We start from the raw sequence: 22562 nt of genomic DNA on the forward strand, positions 1-22562 counted from the left end.
CTTTCCCCCTTCTATCTTGTCCTCTCTGTCCCCCTTCCCCCCTCCCCCCCCCCTCCTCCTTCTCTTCGCTTCATGTTCTCATCGTCGAGAAGAGACGGAGCTTCTGTACGCTTCCGCCGATGTGTATACGTGTACACGTACGTGTCGACAGCGCGTTCGCGACAGGATTCGCGCGCACGACGGTGCACATGCAGGAGGCTCGTTGCGATGCAGCTCTCCCTCTCTCGTTTTCGCTCTCGCCCTCTTTCCCTTCGCCTTTCTATGCAGTTTTCGCCCCTCCTGCGACTCGCACACTTGCTCTTGCCGCTTCACTACGGAGCACGGTCTCTTATTCGCTTCTGTTTTCCGAAGGGGAGAGGGAGCGCAAAATGGTAAAAAGAGCGAGAACGAAGGAGGGGGAGGGCAGTTCATCGGGAGAGGGAGGATGAGGCGCCTCTAACGCGGGGTACTACTCGCTCGTCGCACTACCCTCCGAGAAAGACGAAGGGAAGAACGGAGGAGAGAGAGCCGGGTAGAGAGCGCTATTAGCGAGGGCTCCGATCCGTGCCCGGCAGATTTCTCGAAAACAATTTATTCCTTTGTCGTTTGTGTAATCCGGAATGAAGGATCTTCTTGAGATAACGAAGACCTCCCCCTCCGCGCCCGCCCCGTATGGATGCGCCGTGTAAAACGGAAATATACGAGAAGCCGAGTCATTAAGAAGCCGCGCGCTGCTTCGAAACTAATTTGGCCGCGTCGATAGGCGCCGGAGGATCAATCGAGACGCTCTTCATTTGAATATTCCGCGAGAATATCGCGAAGAAAATTCGCTTAGATCTTGAGAAGGGTAACTAACGAAGAATCGTGTCGAGGATAATTTTGCAACCTTGTTCCAGGTTCGTGCGGGTTCGTGTAAAAAAAGGAAGAAAATGCGGCGTTTTCACTGAGGGAACGTTTGCGTAAATATTTCAGGGTATTTTTACGAGTTACAGAGTTGTGAAGGTGTACCATGTGAATACATGGGATATTTGTTTTTTCACTTTACACAAATCGGCGTGTCTTCTTTCATAGCTGTGACATCATCCTCGGTGGCCTTTGCGAGAGCTGAGAGTTCAAAGTTCCGAGGGTTCTCGAAGGTTAAGAATCGAGAGCGAAGATTTACAGGTTTTGTCACATGAGAGAGTTAAGATTTTCGGCCACATATTTTTGCCGCTCGAAGTTATCGTCGTCGTACGTGAGAAATTACACGGTATATTAACAATACGTCGTTTCGGTGGTGCGAATCGCGACGCGCGCAACTTTTAATTCGCTCGCGCGGGAAGGCGCGGCGAGGGATTCATTTCGCTAACTTACTTCTCGCCCCGCGGGAATCGCGGGGGAAGTAGCCACGACCTGATGATCTCGGTGGGAAATCTGAACGAGTGAAAAGTCTCATGGGATAGATATCCTTCTAAGGGTACGTACCGTAGTGTATGCGGCTGGCAGAAGGGATCGGCCGTAATCCGGCGAGCGAGCCGACGGTATATCTCGCTCTTCTAATTCCTTTAATTAAATATACGCGCCGTGCGCTCACGAGAGATCCGTACGGCGATGTTTCGCCAGATCGTAAATTCGTAATGCGGAAGCGCTGAGAGAGAGAGACTCCACGGATACCGGGAAAGTAATAATTTTCGATGCGTTCGATCACTGGGAAAAATCAAGTCAAACAGACGACGATGCGCCTGTGCTCGTTTCTCGACGTAGTTCCGTTCGTCTCGCGAGGTTTTCTCCAAGTGCCCTTTTAATTGCGTAATTGAAGCGGGCCTCACGGTGGTATTTGCGGGCAATTACGACTTAGAAGTATTATTTATTCGGGACGCTCGTGGCGGCGAATGTTGAAAATATCACCGGGACAGTTTCTAAACGTCGCGACGTGTTTCGGAGAGACCACGCGTTTCACTGTTACAGCCCGGTTTGGGGACGCGGATACTCCACTTTGGACGAAACGGATGCACGAATCTCCGCAATACGCGTCTCTTCGTTCTGTCAGCCATGAGAATATCGCCGATCTATAAGGCTTCCGAAAGAGTCTCACACACGAATCGAGCCCGGGTTCGATCGCGAAATTGGATCCTAAGAGAAACAAGTAAACCGGGTGGCCCCTCTCATTTCGGGACGTTTCTCGCTACTTTTCTACGATTGGGTTTCCGATTCTACGTGAATCCTATCGTCGCCGTGAAATCTCTCCGCCGTCGACAATACTGTCGGATGCGCGGGAATAAAGAAGTCGGTAAGAGGAGTAACACACACACACACACACACTCTCCCTCTCTCTCTTTTTCTCTCTCTCTCTCTTTCTCTCCCTCTCTCCCGGCCGGTTTACCCTCGCAATTTGAAGCGAAGGAAGGTAGGAGAAGGCTGCGCGCGCGGTGGTGCCTCACGAATTTCACGTTCCACCCTCTCCCTCGGCACCCTCGGCCGACTGTCTCTCGTACGAAGCAGCCTCCGGGTCAGGTCCCGTTCGAGTGTTTACGCAATAGACGCTTTTGTCCATCGAGCGATGAGCATCATTGTCTGTCCATCTGTCTGTCTGTTTACCGAATAGATATCCGCGAGTGGCAGGATAGAAGACCCTGCTCTCGTTCTCCTTCCCTCGCTTCTATCCTCTATCTCACCCCCCCCCCCCCCCCNCCCCCCTCTCTCTCTCTCTCTCTCTCCCTTTCTCTCTTTTTCTATCTTCCTCGTCGGCAGCCTCTCCAAGCTCGAAGATGTACTTTTGTGCCTTTATGAGAGAAGCTCGCCCAAGCCTCGTTCCCCTTTTGTTCTTTGTCCGCTGCGGAGGTTTTCGTTTCCACGGTAAGGAGGGAACGGAGGGGAGAAAGGCGGCAGGGCGAAGAATCCTGGCAGGATTTTGCAGAACCTTTTCATCCATCTTCCGATTCTCTCTTACCGCCGTGTCCCATTCTCGCTCTTCCTCCGTTCTCGGCGCGGAGAGGGTTTTCGATTTCTCGGCACACCCTTCCCGAGCTACCGAGAGACAGGTTACCTCCTTCCTTCCTTCTAGTGTCCGGCGAGACGACGAGGACGTACACGTGGACCAAAATCGATCTCGAGATCCTGGACGTTGTCGAGGACCAGGGCTCGTTTCTAATTGGATGGACGCGCGCGCGGCTTGTCGGAGCTCCGTCGATGGCTCGCGTGGACATCGGAAGGCGGTCCTGGCCTCTGAGGACCCGGGGACGCGCAAATACGACGAGCACCGGCGCGGATACTCGTTGCTTTTGATTATTTTTTCGCTCGAGCGGTCGTGTCGAAATAATAATTGAATGAAATAATTCGCGCGCGCAAACGTTACGCTGACCCGCGCGCTGCTTATGATACATAAGCGACTTTTCACGTACGGCGAAAACGTCGATGGATGTCGGCTGTGGTCTCTCAGCGTGCGAGGGGAAATAAAAGGGCATGTCGGACATTTCCGAATCGGTACGATTTTTTAAACATACACGTTCGCAGTTTTATAGCTGTACAGATTATCTGGGATTTCGTGAATTACTATTTGCAGCGGAGGAGAATAGTTGCCGATCGCGAAATGAAAACAATTCGCACCGCACTGTTAACAATGAAAATAAATTGCACGTCATGCCCGTTTGCGGGAACCCAGTTGATAGATTTTTTCGTCAACAAATTGTATTTAAACTGTATCGGTCGCTCGGCATGTTTGCGCCTATGTTGCGCGTATTTGTCGACGCGGGGAGTCTAGATTTTGATCCCATTGATTTTGATAATAGTCGAATGAGAATTTCAAAATCACCGACCGACGGTGAGAAGAATTTTCAATGGATTTTGCCTTTTTATGTAGAGCATTACCATTGATACGCGCAGAACTGTGTTTACCCTCGCCGCCTGTGCTTTCTTTTTTCACATAATGCATGCAAATTCAGTACTGAATCTGTGAAGAGCTCATCGGGGATTTTTTCATTCTTGACCCGGAAAAAAACAAAGGGAATATCACGGTGGCGGCGCGTTTAACGCGTCGAAGAGTGAAATGTCGTGCGGGCGCCATTACAGTGGCCATATTTACCCTGATCGTCAACCCCGTAGGGGGTCCTGTATACCGGTGGTGTCCATATTCGCCACGTAAGTGGCGTACAGTTACCATCAAAAGTACATAATGCACCGTCATGCCGACGGTAAACATCCACTATCGGCATATATTACAATCGGTCGTGCGGATCTAATTGCTATCGAAATTCATACGCGTATTACATTGTGTAAATATTATGAACATAAGTCGAGTAATTTTGCAATAAATATATTTTGTGCATTCCGATGGGCGAGGCGTGTCTGGTGCAAAAAGCTCATCTGTCGCGTTGACTATCGTGGACACCAATGGATGTCATGGATGTTATCACGCACCTTACTCTGAATTGATGCGCGCAATATTCATTCGAAAGGTGAATCTGGTAGCCAAAAGTGTTGACGTGCTTTCGTATGATTCGTCGGGCATTCCTCGATTTGGCGGGTGATCTCTACCCGAGTCGAAATTTTCATGCTACTCAAACGCTCTTAAAGATAATTTGCGTTTACTCAGATGGTCTATAAATGAATAAAAACCTATTTTGACGATATTGACGATTTTTTAACTTCCCTTTGGAATCTTTAATTTTACAGATTGAATTTTAATGTTACCTTTAACAGCCTATTTTGACGTTGAAACAACGAAAACGGAAATTTAAGTCAAGGGTTATATTATGTTATTAGAATTGAAATTGAACCTATTTTGCTATTTCAACTCCTATTGTATTGTACAATTAAAAGTTCAACATAAGGCCGAAATTTCGACTCGGATAGAACGGCGATATTGGCTGCTTTTCGAAAAAGAGATCGCTCGTATCGAAGGTCCTCCACCCATTGTTTTCTCCCGGCGCTGTTTTCTTCTTCATCAACCTCGAGTTTGTTCTTTCTCTCTCTCCCCCTCTCCCCCTCTTTCTCTTCCATCCCGAGATATTTTTCCCTCGACAGAGGTGGAGAGCAGAAGTGGAGAATCTTTCCATCGCGCGACTCCGTTCCGAGAAAGAGGAAAGATGCGAGAGGAGTACTCTTCTAGCTTCTATTGAAGTGGCATACGCTTAACAAGTTACTACTAACAAGCTGCGCGCTTCTTTCGCTGTTCTCCCGTACGAGTCTTTCTTCTCGTCGAGGAGAGCGCGTGCGAGGAAAACAAGCGACTATTCTTACACCATCGCGATAATAAGCCCTCGTGTTATATGCTACTGCAGTTAGCGCAAATAGGCCGTTGGCGAATAACGGAAAAATTAATGAAAACTTAGACCGAGGCGAGAACGTAACGATGATACTGACGGATGCGAACGAGTCGCGATTAAGAGACGTCGCCTGCCTTGACATTTTCATCCTTCATTCGCGTAACAATAAATTTGATTTACAGAAAACATCAGACTCGAAGGGCGATGCTCGCGTCGTAGCATCAGCGATGAGCGGGAGTGATTGATAAAGAAAGTGCTGCCTAGAAAATTGCCAGAAAAAATGGAATGTAAACGAATTTGCGAGATCCGATCTCTGAATCCGCGAGGTCAGTTTCATCGTCGGGAATTGTGCAGCGCGCTGAAAAATGAATTCGGATCTAATGGACAACCAAATGGCGCTTTGGTCGAAGGAGACCGGATTTCTAATTCTCACGAACGAAATTTCGCTCTCGTAGTCAGAAATTTCCCTCGACCAAAACCGCGTTTGACTGTCCATTGTCAGGTAGATCCGGCGATTTTCCTGACGATCGCGGATCGTCCGGGCGAGAACTCGAGGTCAGCATGGAACTCGCGGAGTCACTCGCCTCTGCGAACCCGTCTACGGTTTCTCGATCTTCACTCTCGTGGCGTCGCGAGAATCCATCGAGCCGCGAGCGAGAATGTACGAGATGTAACGTCCGGTGCGTAAATTACGGCGACGGAATTAATTACGTACGACGCTGGCGCGTCTCGCAACGGGAGCGCGTGTAATGGGCTTAACGCGATGAGGCTACGCTCGAATTTGGCCCAGATGGACGCAGACCGTGGATTGAGATGGGATCCGGATGGGGGATACACGTAAGCCCAAAGCCGGGAATTAGTAATGCAACCAGCCGTACACCGCTTTACGCGCGCGTGCACGTGCCGGCTGACCAATCAAAGCCTCGCGGCACTCTATGAAGCCTATCAGATCCCTTATGTTTCCTAGAGGCTCTCGTTACGTGCGAGGGTGTCTGATTATGCCAGTGTGCGCGCGCCTGCATGTGATCGCGCATCGTGCGCGTGTTTATGTGTCGCGTGCGTGTGGCGGCGCATACAGGGCGTCCCATTAACTTCGTCCCTTCCCACACTCAATTGAATTTTAATGCTGGCGATTAACTGCGCGCGGCGCTGGTGGTTTATAATTTAAATACGACAACGCCAGTGTGTGCGCGCGCCGCCGCACGGTTCATAAGAATTAATTATAAACGGGGGCGAAAGTGTGAGTGAGTTCACGGTAATCAATGCGCCGCCGGTCATTTTAAACGAATCCGTTAGTTTGTGAAATATCGATGCGCTTCGACGACGACGGGGCTTATAAGCGTGGGGCGCGATGTCCGAGGCGGGTGAACGACCTGCCGGCGCGGCCGGCCCAAGGATTAATGTAATCCTTGCCTAATTATAAGTCGCGTAATGATCACCGTCCGAGCCTCGGAAGGGTGGGATTTGTTCGCGCGCTCGCGTTACTTCGGCTGCTGCTTCCTGGCCGCCGCGAGGAGAGCGTTACTGCTTACAGCTTGTTTTATTCATTCTGTCTCGCCATGCGCGATTAAATTTTAATGGTCTCTATTAATTGTACAGCTTTTGCGGTCGGAATATAAATATAACAATGCGGTACTCCGACCGCCGACAATAATTCATTCTGCATGCGTGAAACAGTCAATTACCGCACGATAACTGTTTTACCATGATCGCGGTATAATTTGCGCGCGGCGAATTATGTGACGGGAGTTCTCTCTTGTTTTTACATCGTTGCTGATATTAATATTTTACGTTGTCCGCGATGAAGCGCGCGCGATGCTCTCGCGTACTTTTTACGAAAGGATTCTCGCTCATAAACCCACGCTATACACGCGCAGCGAACGAACACACGCACGTCCGTGTATTCGCGCGCCTCGGTGGAAGTGGGAAGATTTTTCTGTTTTTCACGAGACGGCGATTGAAATCACCGCCGGTAATTGCCGGGAAATTTCGAAGGACGACGGACACGTCGCTCCGGCAAAATCGACGGCACCTCTTCACATTTGCCCGTTCAACAATGAATAGGGCATATTTCTGACGTTTCCTCAAGGGGAAATTGATAGGCCACGAGCGAATCTTGACGATTCATATTTTCTACTTCTTGCGAGTTTTCATTGTCGCGCGGTCTCCGGGCGCGCGATAATAAAAAGTTGGGCATTGAAAGCGGCCGGACGATTGAAACCGGAGAAGCCGACGAAACGCTTGCCCACTCGCCGCTGACGAATAATCCGAATCTCAAAGGGCCAACTGTCGCCCCTTCGTCGTCTGACTTCGTTCCGCAAAGGAAATCCGCTCTCCAGAGCCGAGCGCGTTCCTTCCGATTTTTAATGTTAATAGCCTTCCCCCCTCCCTTCGACAATTGTCACCGATCGTGCGACACGCAAACACGCACATGTCGCACTTTTACCATTCTTGAGCGCCGTGATCGGATATATATTCGGCGTGCGTTTTTTGTTGAAACAACAACTCGGAACGAAGGGTTACGGCGCGCGTCTTTTTTATTTTGAAAATCGGACACGCGTTAAACCGCTCACTTTTATATCGGCGAATATATCCCGGCAGGTTTCTATTTTGAGGAAGAGGATGGGAACGGGTAGCGCAAATAAAATTCTTCTCGCTCTCGGCGACGCAAATACTGTCAGCCGTGCCGACGTTTAAAAACGCAATCGCCGTAACTGAAAATCGAAAGCTGCGCGCTTTCAGGCGATGTATCGACAGATCCATCTTACTTCTCATGGGCGTGCCCCGCCGAGGGGCAACGTGGCGTTTTGAAAATCAACGAAATCGCCGACGGGCGAAGGATTAAATCCGAGTGCAGCGCCGAGCTTTTGGCAACTTTTGCCGCGGGCTTGTTTGCACACCTGAACTTTCCGCCGTCGCCGATATAATTTAAGCGGACCATTAATAATAGCTCTTCTATGTTATTGCTTGCGTTGCACCGTGTCACACCGTGTGACAATCTTTCTCGGCGTATTCTCGGCGGGATTTAGCGCCGTACAATGTGAGCGGGAATTATTTTCTAAATTTTGTTCGCTTGTGTAAACAACGAAATCGGAGGTCAGTGTGAGGAAACGGAGAGATCTCTGCTTTGTGTCCTCTCCTACATCTAACCGCGTGCGTTGAGATTTCGTTGTTGAGATTTAATTATATCACATTATTTTTCGTCCAGTTTTCTATCTTATTTGATTGATTTAATTTAATTTAATTATGTCACGTTATTTTTGGGGGTTTTGATTAAGGTTAGGTAGTTATAACAGTAATGCCGATGCTTCCTCGTTTGGTTACTATTTTCGTTTTGATTTCTAGCAATTTAGCGTACTCACACTTGCCGTGACTGATAAAGTCGTTTATTATTATTATTACTCGTGACTTTCATGTGACAGAATTGTTTTCTGACGTTGCTTCGAAATATCCGATATTAGATATTAATTTTGATTAAGCCGATAAACACGAACAATTGCCGATGACCGAGACGTCACAGGAATATTTTCATGCGCGATCTTTTTTTCATCGTGCAGATGCGCGTACGAGCGCGGTATTAAATAAGGATACATTGCAGAGGGAGATGCATCGCACGAAAAATAAATTGGACGCTCGCCCGATAATTTACTGATGAATAAACATAACGCGGACATTAATACCGGCACCGGTCAATAATAAATAAATTGGATGCGAAACGCGGAAAATTGTAATGTATTTACGCGTCATACTTTCACGTGGCAACCTGCGTTTATTCGCGCTTCGAAAGTTTTTATTAACTTCCGCGTACCGCGTAATGTTCCCACGGTAATTAACTCGGGACAATAATTCTCGCGGCTACGGGAATAACCGGCGCGATCCAGTTTCTGCTTTGTGCGAAGCTATTTGAAATCAATTTGTTAAGTTTGCAAGCGTATGCAAAGTGAGGAGACACGGAATTGTGTAAAGCGTCGAAATTAGTTTTTCACGCTTCTCCGTGAGAAACGCTTCTTGCCGGAAGGACTCGTAACCTGTAAGGCATGTAATTACACAGTTTTCGAATATTCTCAACTTTTTCACCGAAATTTCATCTTCCAGTATCATCTGAGATTAAATCTCTCTTCTCTGCACGCGTATTAAATATTACTACTTTTGGCCCTACTTAAAGCCCTTCGTAAATTACGCGGGTCGTCAATCGTATTGATCGCGTATCGAATGCAAATAATACACTCGAATTTATCCTCTCTGTGTGTCTCTCTCTTTCGAGAAGTCCCGAGACTTCCATTTAGAAATATTTTTCGACATTTTCATCACGGTACGTAACGTCGCGAGATTGATCGTTGGCCGGGTTGTAGCCACCGGTGGCACGGATGGATGTGGAATCGGTTGTGTAAGATTGCCATTCGCAAACGCCTGGTCTCTCGATATAGAAACGCTAGAAATCGTAACAAACAGCGCGTCGACGCTTTTCGAAAAGATCGTGTAACAAGTAAACTCGTAATTCCGTTTGTACGGATGACATCAATTGGACGTAGCAGCATCGTAACGAGCCCGGAGCGACCGGCGGCGCCGGTTTGTTTTTATCGAGTAGTTACTCCCGGAAAAAGAGGAAGCGAATGTAACTAAACGCTTCGCAAAAGTTCCCCGAGGGTTCTTTAGATCCCATCAATCGCGATCTATCCGTTTTCATATGCCGATTCGTTTATCTACCTCCCATGCAGCCCCCATCAATCGCGCGTACATAGCGTGATCGACTTAATGCGGCGATTCGTTCTCAATACAAATTTTTATTTCGTACCTCTCGCAACGGCTGGTTTCACTTCCACGTTTAACGATGGATCTAACAATTCGCCTGGCAGCTCATTTTCAATAATCCGTCTTCAAGTGACTTTCACAGATGGATGTTTAGCGCTACGCAAAGAGTTTGTGTGTGTGTGATTTAATGATATATTATCGCGAAAAATGGATCGATTCTTAGATTTCGCGCATGGTTGTTTTTGAAATTCTCGGAAAAAATGTGAGAGGGAGAGAGAGAGAAATATACATTTGTTACATCTTGTATTTTAGATACGTACGTGAATAAGTCAACGATACACTTCGAACGTACACCGCCATGGGGGGGGGGGGGGNAATACATTCCCATCGTGTAAAGCTCCACCCTCTGCAATCGAGTCGACCCTTCGTGACGCCATCCTCCGGCGGCGTCGCGTCCGCCGAAAAAAAGAGCCGAGCAGAATCGAGGGAAGGACGAAATTTCGTAAATCGAGTTGGCCTTCCCCTGGAGGGTGTCGGTGCGTCTGTCCACCATATTGATCGTGGAGGCGGTAGATACTCTGCTTGCCTATGTTTGTACGTGTACACACACATACACACACACACACACACACGTGCGCGCGCGTCCGTTCGCGATTATACACATATATCCATATGAAAAACAATATATATGCCTTTTTTTCCATATGTACAAGCGCATCTACACGTGCATATAAACAATTAATGTATATACATACATATATACATGTATATGTATATATGCCGTACATGTGCAGGTATATGTTACAAAACGGCTTTCACCCCTTGGCGCAGCGGAGGGAGAGAGAGGACGAGTGAAGGGTGCTGACGCTGGCACGAGGGTGGGCAAGAGGCGGCTTTGCTGGCGTTGGATAGCGGCGGGAGGGTTAGAGGGGAGGTTCGAGCAAGAGGCGGCGGCAGCGGCGGGGGGTGGCGGCACAGAGGGTGGTTGGGCAAGGAGGGAGATGAGGGATTCTGGTGGCGTTGGAGCCGACACTCGCGGGTGCCGCCGTTACCATGGCTACCACCACCCTCGCTGTGAACAAGCCCTCCACGTCATATTGGCATAGTATATTCCCCGCACCATAAAGCCAAATAATCTACCGAGTGATCCAATCTGAGAGACTCCCTGTCTAACTCGCGCCCCGGCAAACTGCACTTTCGTTCACACAGATATCGAACATTCGCGCGCCCCGCGACATGTCTCGCTATTTATGCATCGTTTTTCAATAGCGCAAACTTTAAAATAGGAAGCAGCTTTCGCCGTATCGTACAGAGTCGCGTCGGAATTAATTGTTCGATCGAAATGGCCGCGGTCGGGCGAATCGTTCGGACGAATTTCGAATACAAGTGAATATCGCACACACGCGAGAGTTAGATCAATATTTTTTTGCGACGCCGATAAATCCGTCGAATTGTAAAACTACGTAACGCACGACGGGGGGTAGACCTGATCGCGCGTTTAACGGTAAATGTAGTTACCCGATCTGCAAGCTGAGCTTTAACATAACGTAATAATAACATAGTGACGTAACTAACTATTACAGCTCGTGACATACACGGTACACACGAGAAAAGAAAGTTAGAATTACACGTTCGCGTGCGATGTCGAGTGTAACTTCGACATTGGGAGAAATTTACACACGATGCGGCGAAACGATAAAAAATAGCTCCTCGACGGGACCACTAGAAAAAAAATCTATGACACCCTGTATACCGATCCACGAACGGGCAGTGAGTAAAAAGAGAGTTTCGAGAAAAAAAGGAGGGAGGGAGGAGGGGGACGAAGGTTGGAACTTTGCGTGTGCAAATCGACATTTCGCGATCGGAACACTCGCGGTGGCCTTATCGAAATTCGACTTACATTAATTTTCGAAATAATGCTGAAACTGTGCGCACTTGAATGCGCAGACACTTGATGAAATTTTCAGCGCGATGATCCGTCCGCACGGACTTAACCAGCGGCCATATTTGCACACGGCATTCCGCGCGCCATGAAGTCGAGCGTGGTCCATGGGGGTGATTCATTCGGGTAGACTTCCATAGCTCCCATTTCCCCAGCGGGGGGATCCGTTTGCCGGGGCCTCTCTAATTGCTACTTGATCATCGACGATTACAAGTCGCTCTCGGTGGCCCGGGTTGCGCCCGGGTTTCCGAGTGAGAAACAATAAATTGCATTCGCAGCGTGAGATCTGCGCCGGGGCACCGCGAGCCACGTAACGGAGTTACTTTGATCACTATCTCTGGAATCGGAATGCTTTGTTCGCGGTTGCACGTGTCTGCTCCAGGATATTGCTACTTGATAGTTGCGTTCGACGGCTGGTCGTGCATTTTGCCGGGCGAGAACCAGCGATTCGGAAGTCAAGATACAGTACGGGAAAAAAGTTTCCCCGCGCCCGCAGAACGCTAGAAGAAGCGCGTTTTCGGAGCGGAGCCGAATCTCGATGAAAATCAAGCATATTTCGCGACAAGTAATTTCGTGAAATTCACAATACCGTAATACCGCAATTGATTGGTAACGGTATCGCGATCACGCAATATACAGGGTGTCTTCCGTCGGATTTTCCCTTCGCCATCTTTTCCTTGTAAATGACGAGAGAGCGATTTATATTTGATGGTAGTTTTAATTCGAACGCGCAGATACAGAACGTCGATATATACTCGTAATTACAAATAATAAAATTATCGCGTATATAATTATGCCATTTGGAGGTAGCAACGTTACGGTTAGGGCATATTACGTCAACCTTATGCATTATTACATGCAGTTGCTTATGAATTATGAAATTAATTAATTTCATATTCTGCGCCGCGTCGCGCCGCGCTGATACAAAGCCACAATTGGATGCTACGATCTCGCGTATCGGTCGTCCTGGAAAATGTCATTTTTAAATCATGGTTAAAATTGTTATAATTATCCGCGGTGCCTTGTAAAACATAAGCGCGCGATAAACGTCCGATAATTAATTTAACAGAGTGGAAAAGGTAAAACAACAAAAGAGAAATGCCGTGGCGACCCGGCGGGAATATAATCTATTTCTGCTAAATATACGCGCGTATTCTAACGTATTTCGATATTCAATCGAATATATCTATGGACGAGGTATCGTTTTACTGACGGATTCGAGTGTAGAAACGAAGTTTCAATAACCCAGTTTCGATTTTCAAATAATCCTCCGAATCTAAGCCCCGCGTCGTCTCCTATCGTTCGAAAAATCTATTTGCTCGATCGCGAAACTCGCGATGGGCTTTTACAATAAACTGATTTCTTTCAAGTCTCATCCTAATCCTGAGCTCCGGGAGAGCTTTAATCTCGTACGTCTAATCATGAAGAGGGAGGAAACGCTTCGCTTATATTAATTCCTCGATCGTTTCGGAGATCATTCTTGAATTTGAATTGTAAAATTCGTGCGTAGTTGAAGAACACGAGAGACGCGAGAGCTTTGCGCGTGCGTGTTCAGCGATAATTGAAAGTCCCGGAATTATTCGTCATTTCAGCACGATCGGGGGAAACGCTCCGTTTACTACCATTTCGTGCGCCAAGAAACGAAACAATGGCCCGAGCCGGGACAATGTGTTCCCTGCGCGGTTCTACGCAAAACTTCGTCGCCGGGATATCTAGCCGGTGGCGCGAATCGTTTTCTCGCTGCTTCACCCACGACCGGAGGGGTTGGCGTGTCGGGGGTGGCTCGGAGAGGGTGGCCGGCTAAGCGAGGCTCATTTTGTCGGCGGCAGATATGGCGCGGCCCTCCGCCACCCCCAACGCCCCGGCCGCCTTCCACAGCCGCTCATCCGGTGACGTGGGGGAGGGGGCGGAGGTGACGGGGAGAGATGGTTGAGTTGGGGGTGGAACGGCTGGCTGGCGACATTATTAGACGCCCCCGGTGAGTCAGTGAGTGAGCGGCGGTGAGGTGGACGGGGGTGGACGATGTCGACGACGGCGACGGTGGTGCCGCGGGCTCGGACGGAAGATAATGAGGGAAAAAGACGGTGCGCGATGTTGCAGCGAGATATCGCGTGGCCCGCCGTACGGCACGGCCGCGGAAAAAGGCACCTGCCTGAACGCGAAGAAAGCCGCAATTTTCGCGTGCGCGTCCACCCCCGGCCGGTATTAGCTCGCCGGGCGGAAAGAAGGAGATGACGATGAAGTACCGCGCAGAGAGAGACCACTCTTTCACGAGGACTTTCCTCGTCATCGACGGGGTATAAGCGTTGAAAAATCGATGGTATTCCTGAAAAGGATCGCGACCGACGCGAAGAACTTGAGAAGGAAGTTCGGATACGCAAACATAATGAACATATACGTATCTTTTCATTCGGTTTCGTTATTTTTAATTAAAGATTAAATCGTACACACTCGCGCTCGCAGCGATAAACGTCGACGTGAGACGTTAAAGAAATATATTTCTACGAAAATTACCCCGTGTTTACGGACACGAACTATCGGGTTGGTGCATTACCTTGGTCTTCGCGCTAGGTTACGCTTGACGCGCATACCGCGTTTTCCCCTTATAGCTTGGCCCTCATACCTAGGCTAGGAAATAAGGTGGCCGGCATCAGCCGAATTTCGCCGGCTAGTAGTCGATAATAGCGCCTTGCGGGAAGTGAGCAGCCCTCGAGCGCCTCGGTGGAGTTCTTCCCGAAATTAAACGACAGTTCATCCCCCCAGCCAGCCGGAGCTTTTATTTGATTCGCGATGCGACAGCCAAGATAGCCGACGCGGCGCCGAGCACGGTGCTCATCCGAGCTCCCTCGTGCGCTCGCGATGCGGTCTGAAAGCTTTTTCGCTGCATAGGAGGAGAAGGAGGAGGCATGAGGCGGAGGGACGAAGCGGGATGCAGGGGCGGCAGGCGGGTGATGTTCCATCATGGGGAATGAAAATCAGGGGCCCCCTCGGGGCTCGGAATTAAAATGGCTGTCACACGCAGCCGGGGGTTGTGCTCTTCCTGCGGAAAACCTCGGCGAGAGGAGGAGGAGGAGGAGAAAGAGGAAGAAGAGGAGGAGGTATGAAAGGCACCCATCCTCCGCCGCCGCCGCTTTCCACCCTTTAGCCACCCTCTTCCTACTTCTCCGACATTTTTTGTTACCTTATTTTCTCTTTCCTGCCGGCTGTCTGTCTTTCTTCTTCCTTTTTTTTTTCTTTTTAATCCGTTTCAACTCTTATCGGGAGCTCCTCTCGCTCGTTTTCAAGACGACCTGTCCGCCGCTTGATCGACGCCGATATTCGATCGCCCGTGAGCTCATATCGGCGATTGATGGAACGTTTATATCCGAGTGCTAGTTACCGCGATACACACAGTCGCAGAAGTAGAGATTAGCGAAGAAATACCGAGGGAGAGATAACGCTTGCGGATAACAGCGGGGATGGTTTAGTATTTGATTCATATATAATCGACGACATAAAAGTCGCGACACGTTCTTTTTTTACGAATAGACGAAAGTACTCCGCACGAGATTCTCACGCGATTCTCACCTGTTTTGAAATTTATCAGATTGCAAAGTGTGTTGCTATGTTTTCGCCGCTGACTATATATTTAAACAGATAATTTATGCATCGCATAATACGAAAGACTCCCATCGCACGAGAAATGTCTCCTCACGCGTGTTATGAAGGATACAAAGCTGCGTCATAAGTATTTCGAAGAAATACCGACATTGATAGATAAACGAAATCTTGGGCCATAATAACATCTCTAAACTTAAAACTCTTTTACAGGCAGAAGATATTGTAATAAAGATTATCACAAAATTCTTCTTCACCATAATTTTCACTGAAATTATGATGCGTGCTTGTAATCTTTAGTGATGTATTTCATGTGTACACATTAAAGATTGCAACACGCATAACAATTTCAGTCATAACTCCGGTCTAGCGTTATAAAATTGTGTGGTAATGTTTACTACAATATTTTCTCCGTGCACCATCTACGTATTTCTCGAAGACACGCTCGGTCCGGTTTCACCGTGTCCCCACTGTAACCAGTTTCTGCGTCGCCAAGCCAATCTTGCTAAGGGTGCGTAGCTTCTATAGCATCCCCCTGGTACGCCCCACCCTCCCGTTGGCCCCCGAGGGGATCAAAATTAAAATGACAATGAGGGCAGATCCGAAGGGTGGCTAAAAATGCGTACCCTTGCCAGCGTCCAATCAGCAACGGATCCTACGACGCCATCGCGAACCTTTCCCCTTCTGCTGCTTTTTTTTTCCTTTCTGCGGCCTTTCGCGTCCGGAGAAATGCTGCGAAATGAAAACGCTTAAAGCGCGATGATCCTTCAGCGAAATTTTTAACTCCTTCTGTCTGCCGCAAGTGTCACGGAAAAGTTTTCGACTAATCGGACGCCGAGACGCCGGGGCGATTTTTGTTTGGTTCACCTATGTGTGACGGTCGTTACCGTTGAGGGTAATAGAAATAATACTCGTGCGATGTGCGGAACGGGGGTGCTTCAATTAAACGGATTAACGTTTATTATTTGATTTTCACTCGCTCACGGTGTGTTACGGTCCATGGGTTGGAATTCGATAATAAAAATCGCCGTTATTTGTTTCCGTGATATGCTAAACTAAGTTTACTTATCAATCACTTAAGGAATATTCGGTGTTTCTCGCGGAACAATTTGCTGTTATTGGCTTGCGAAAATTTTCCAATCTCTCTCTCTCTCTCTCTCTCTCTCTCTCTCTCGGTGTATTCTGTAAAATATTTCAGGCTTATGCTTTGTATTACGAGTTTTTCACAGACACTGCGTAAAATGTAAATGAAACTTTAAAAGCTCGGAAAACGTGGAAGATATGATAAAAAATGTTTAATCGTATTCTGAAATATATGAAAATATTTTTCAATCGCACAATGAAAATTCAGCGACGGTGTAGCGACCATACGGCGGGTAACCATTGACTTCTCACCTAGCGTGTTGCGTATTTCCATGAATATAAAAATGCGCGACTCGTATTCGCATGAAATACTCATTTTTGGAACTGCAATTTTTTCCGCGATTTTCTACACTTTCGAATATTCCCCGGTGAAATTTTTCCATGCATTTCGCGACCATAAAATTTCCCTCGACGTTGCAATCCCGATCGGGGTTGTCCCATTTTTCTCGTACGATCTCGCAACGAGCGTCGCCCGCGATCATGTACTTTCCACGTTTGTGTTGTTACAATACACACGTATTTCTATCTCGGTTGTGTGTTGCGCGTGTAATCGTCGGATTAATCAAACAGCAATCGCAGCTGTGGATATAATTAAATCAATAATCCTCAATCTGTTAAATTAAGTGGTAAATATGCACATCTGGATTCTCCGAGATTTTGAGGTATTGCCTCACCTCTCTCGCTCCACCCTCTCTCCCTCTCCCCCTTCTTTCTCATTCTATCTCCGCCATCGCGGTCGCGATGCAGCGGAAGATGTAGGCGTCAGGTCACGAAAAAAAAAAAAACGCGTCCGCGAGTCGACGGAATGGGCGGAAAGGGCGACGGTAGGATCAAGAACGAAAACGATATCCCGTCGGCACGTGCACGCGGTTAAAAAAAGGTTCACGAGGCTTCGTCGCGCCGCGGCTCGATGCTAAAGCGGAACCGGCTGTCGTGATACGGATCTGACCAATCATAAAGGCCGCGTACACGCACACATACACACGTTACACATAATGGCCACTTATTCATCCATCCAGGGCCGCACAGGCGAACAAAGGCGGAAATTAGTCAGGTTCGTTATGCTTATTAATTGACTGACGTTTCCGTCATATTATTGTACGATGAATCGAAAGCTGCCCCTCTCATATAGGGCCTTCGAAAAGCGGGCCCCATTTCTCTGTGCGCGAGCGGTTTGCCGCGGGACGTTTCGTTAACAGATGAAGTCAACGATCCGAAAGAATGTGCCGACGCTAAACGCCGAGGTAGCCCCTCTCTCTCTCTCTCTCTCTCCCTCGCAATCCGCGACGTAAATATTCCGATTAGGCATTATGCGACAAGATAACTAATCACACGATAAGAGAGTTACGTTATTAAGTGCAAAGGACCCTTGCTTGCAGAGGATGTTTCAATCACAACCGGTCACATTCGTCGTTATTATTTCTACTTCAAAGCGACACGAACACACACACACACGTGTGCGTGGCAACACGACAGAAGTAATACAGATAGTTTTATTTGTTTGGCGGAGAGCTATTCAACGGCGAAGAGGATCATAGAGGTAAAAGAATAACACTCGTGCGCCGAAGCTGGATCGATTTCGATATTCCCCGAGTTCCGTGGAGATTGTGACGATATTTATTGACAAATGACGATAGATCGTGAAAAGAGGAGCAACGAGAAAAGAGGGGAGACGGGGAGAAAGGACTGTGTGAATACGTTGTTCGGTAAACGTGGACGAACCCGTCGTTCGCAGCTCGCACACGATGATTATTTATTCACGTTATCAATGTTTCACGCGCTGCTTGTGTGCGCAGATATTAATCAGATGTTAATGATTCCTGTCGCATTCATTGGCGATTATTCGATCAAAAGCAGGCATGAGAATACGAAGTAACGGGAAAATGGGCGAGACGGTATCATACGTCTGTGTACAAGTGGAACGGATGAGAGAGAGAGAGAGAGAGAGAAAAAATGAAGCGCGGACGAAACGCAAGATGCAACTCGAATGCATTATAAAAAAAAATTACATTTATATGAGAAATTTTTCATATGTATTTACAACGTATGTATTACCGTGTAAAAAGCTCAGGAGGATATGGCGTTATACGAGATATATATTTTTGGTATTCCCACGAGTCGTCTCTCTGTGCGAAAATCTTTTTCTCTTGTGCGCGCACGACTAAGTATTGTGTTCACATCTAAAGATATTTTATTCGTGTCATTAACAGACGCAACAATATTCGAGACGCATGCTTCGGAAATTTCCTCGGTTATCTTTGTAAGTTACGTACGGAAGGAGGAAGGGGAAGATGTGCGATTATGAATGATTATTTTTCTTCATTCCATACGCGCCAGACGCGTGTATCCGGTTGAGAATCGTAACTCTCATGCATGGTACGCGTATTGTCGCTTTGAAAAAGTACCATCCTCATCTTTCGACACGCGATACCTCGTTATCTTGTCCATGCGAACATGCGGCGAAAGCATCGAAAAATGCCAGCTGGTACGATGGTTGCGAGAGGGTGAAATGGCTGTGCAGATTCACTAATAACGGCGCCCATGATACGCTATTCTCCCTCCTACCACTGACCCGTCCTCGTTAAACGCAAACTAGATAAAACATCGACTCTCAAGTGCGTCTGGCGAACTATAAAATTCCGTGTCGCGTATATATTAAAGGCGCATTTTCTTGCCGCTCTTCCACCGCGTCTCCCTTCATCTTGAATCGTGTATTGAATTCACACACGTACGTCTGCACGCGATTATATCTCATACTTCATTTTCGTACGTACAATAATCTGTGCGACGCATCTCGAACACCCCACGGATTCTTTCCGTGAAATCTGCAATATCGCTCATCCCGTGCAGTTCTTTCGCGAGAAATTTCCAGGAAATGCCGACCGGCCGATTTTTCGAAGGGGTGAGGAAGGGTTGACACGGCGCACGGGAGTTTTCTTAATGACGCTGCCGCTGCTGGCTTTCCCTTTTCTCTCGCTCTTCCTCCTCTCTTCGCTCTCTCCTTCTCTTTCTCTCGCCTGTTTATCCTCCGTTAAGGGACGACACGCATAAAAGAGGGGGCGTATCGATGCCGACATGCAGCTGCGCCTTGTATCATGCACCTTATATTCTTACGCAGGGCGGTAGGTTATATTGGCGAGGGAATAATGCCACGGGGGTGCCGGAACGGTTTCATTACACGGCTTCCCGAGGGATAATATGCTGGGATATCTCTCTCCGCGGTCGACCCCACGGGGGTGAAATTCCGTGCCACCAACCGCCTCGCATGAGAGAGATGAACCCTCTGTGCTGCGGCCCCTTACTGGAGGAACATCACCCCTGAGCAACCCCTTTGGAGGGAGAGCGCGCCCGGGGCGAGCAAGGGGGAAATTGCAACAACCGACCGACGCCGGGATCGCCATACGGCGACAGAAAATGGCCGATGGCCTCGTGGCGATCGCAAATACGAAGGCGCTATTTTAATAACGGGTACAGTGCGAACGGATAACGCCGGGCATGATTTTCCTATTCTCTCTGCAGAAAGTGCGACGCGCAGTGAGCTCGCAGCAATCAGCAATAGCTGATGCTATTATCCGCTGCAGGCTCTCTACATTACCCTTTGTTTCCCCCGATATGAGATTTCTAAAGTTAAAAAATGGAGAATCCATGGGGGAAACTCCGCGTAGGTAATTCTCTGGTTTTCAGCGGGGATCGGATAATTTTTATGGAATAAACAGTCGCGGAAATCTCTCGCGAAAGTGATCGCACGTCTCTCGAAACTTCCTCCTTCTTTCTCTCGTTTCTCTCTTTTCCTTTCTCTCTCCCTTTTTTTTTTATGTCGGCACCTTTGAAGCCGCTATATACACGAGATCGCCTACCTCGGTACCATTATATTGCGATCGCGCTGGCGTGCATTACGATTAGTATTTAATGCGCACATTGTATAAGAAGGGGTCCTTTTCCCGTATCAGATGCGGAGCGGGTCTTAAACCAGTTATTAGACCGTTGACAGGCCCATAATCCGTCTACCTCTCGCGATGTGGAGAACGAAAAATATAATGCCTATTAGCGAGGATCTTTTTTTTTTCTTTCAGCGCGCCGGCGTTGCCCTCGGGATTTTTTTCCTCGCCTTTATTTCCTTTTTCCCCGCGTCGGGGGGCGCGGTTCGCGCGCGGTAATTTTCATTCCGTTCCAATGTGCTTTCCACCGCTAAGTCGTGGCAGACGTTTAACCCCACGATTTCCTTGTATCAGAAATCAATTTCTGTCCTCCGTAAACGATCTTTCTGTGCCGTGAGGGAAAAGTTTGAACCGGAATCGTTGGTTTTTTCAATACGGGAAACAGTATTAAATAAAATTTACAATACGTAGAACCTCGCATCATACTTTTAGCGTTTATTTAAATTGATATACATTGGTATCCGTCAAATAATTCGGAAAAAAGCAAAATTTCTTTTTATCGAAGGATCACCACATATCTTCGGTTGTTTTCGATTGTCGTCTCAGGAATTCGTAGTTGATCTGTAATAATGTTCAACACTTTTTGTTTCAGGAAAGATTAGCGCGGATCTGAATCAATCGATGGACATGGGTGAGTCAATTGAAAAGTACTTTTCTTTTATCGTTTCTCGTCAGCTATTCGATCGATTAGCGTGTTTGTCACCTGTGAAAAATTCATCCGTCACATTCGACGTGTCACGTGTCGATTAAGATCACGATGCGCTTGGTAATGAAAACGTTGCTCGGTAACTCGGGAGAAAGATCTCCGTCAGTTCTGTATGGTTTGGTCGATACAATGTACCTTGAACGAAACCAAACGCTGCGCGAACTTCCAGGTGCCTGCCTCCATTGTACGTAGCGATACTCGAAGAGCAAGTAAGCGAATATTATGTAACATAATTCGAGTCGTTCGAGCGCGAAGACCCGCTGCAGTTATGATATTTAACCCAGCATCCCGGTTCGCTAGCATCTGCCTGTGAAATGGCGCGAACGAAAAATTGGATTCTTGTGAGAACTTTCATGTTAAAAACGGTGTTCGCATTGGTGTAAGTTTCAATGTTGACAGGTTTTCTCGATGTTATCGAGGACAGAGTAACATTTAGTATCTTGGAGAATTTTAATTCTGCTAATTTTTAACTCGCTTCTATTTGGGTTGATGCAAAAGTTCACTTCGTTTCTTAATCAAAATACACACATTTAACATTTATTTATTTCAAGATACGATCAATCAATTAAGTATACGCCGATTTGTTTGGTGAACCGCCGTCTCTCCGTTAGCTGCAATTCGTAGAAATTCGGGAATTTCTGCACGAAGAACCGGTTAAAGAATGAAACGAATTTTTGCATCAATCCGATGAAACCGGCAGAAGTGTGGTGACTGCTCGCATGAGGTGTATATATATATGTATATATATATTTTTTTTTTCTTTTCGAGAAAAGACATAATCACGATTTTACGCACGCTCTGACCGATCGATGAACAGTTGGTGACTGTCGAGAGTACACGATGGGTTGCAAAAGTGATTTAACGGTGTATCGTAATGCAGTCTATAGTTTTCGGTTCGTTAGCGATCATGCGACCGCACGCGGATTTGCTTCGGTGGAAATTACTGCGCTCCCTGGCACAATCAACTCATATATTATTTGTAAATTATGGTTAATGATTATCATTATCTTCGATTCAAATGTAACTAATGTTACATTTGCAACACTAATATATGCTGTCCATTATTCATGAGCCCTCGAAATAATATCACCGTAGCTGACCCGCACATCTCAACGTGATCGAGTGCATCGAATTGATGTTATAATTTAATAGCGAAATCATTTCCTCTTTAGTTGGCACAATTTTGCAAGTGTCGTTGCGCGGGATATTTTTTACTAATTATCGCCGTACACTCGGAAAGGGGGGGGGGGGCAGATATTAAA

General features: G+C 47.5%; 1 protein-coding gene across 2 annotated transcripts in view; it reads left to right on the plus strand.

Moving 5' to 3' along the window:
• LOC106742989 (Fanconi anemia group J protein-like) overlaps nucleotides 1-22562 on the plus strand; it is a 45549-nt gene that overhangs the window by 14515 nt on the left and 8472 nt on the right. Inside the window, exons 1-2 of one of the 2 annotated variants that reach the window (XM_014616419.1) lie at nucleotides 10932-11079; nucleotides 21187-21225. In XM_014616419.1, coding sequence (XP_014471905.1) covers nucleotides 11028-11079; nucleotides 21187-21225 — 91 coding nt within the window. In that variant the 5' untranslated portion in view covers nucleotides 10932-11027. Of the gene's footprint in view, nucleotides 1-10931; nucleotides 11080-21186; nucleotides 21226-22562 lie in introns of those variants that run through there. The other variant, XM_014616411.1, reaches the window with a different exon arrangement.

This window comes from Dinoponera quadriceps, unplaced genomic scaffold (genome assembly GCF_001313825.1).
Source record: "Dinoponera quadriceps isolate SergipeBrazil2010 unplaced genomic scaffold, ASM131382v1 scaffold3, whole genome shotgun sequence".
Lineage (NCBI taxonomy): Eukaryota > Metazoa > Arthropoda > Insecta > Hymenoptera > Formicidae > Dinoponera > Dinoponera quadriceps.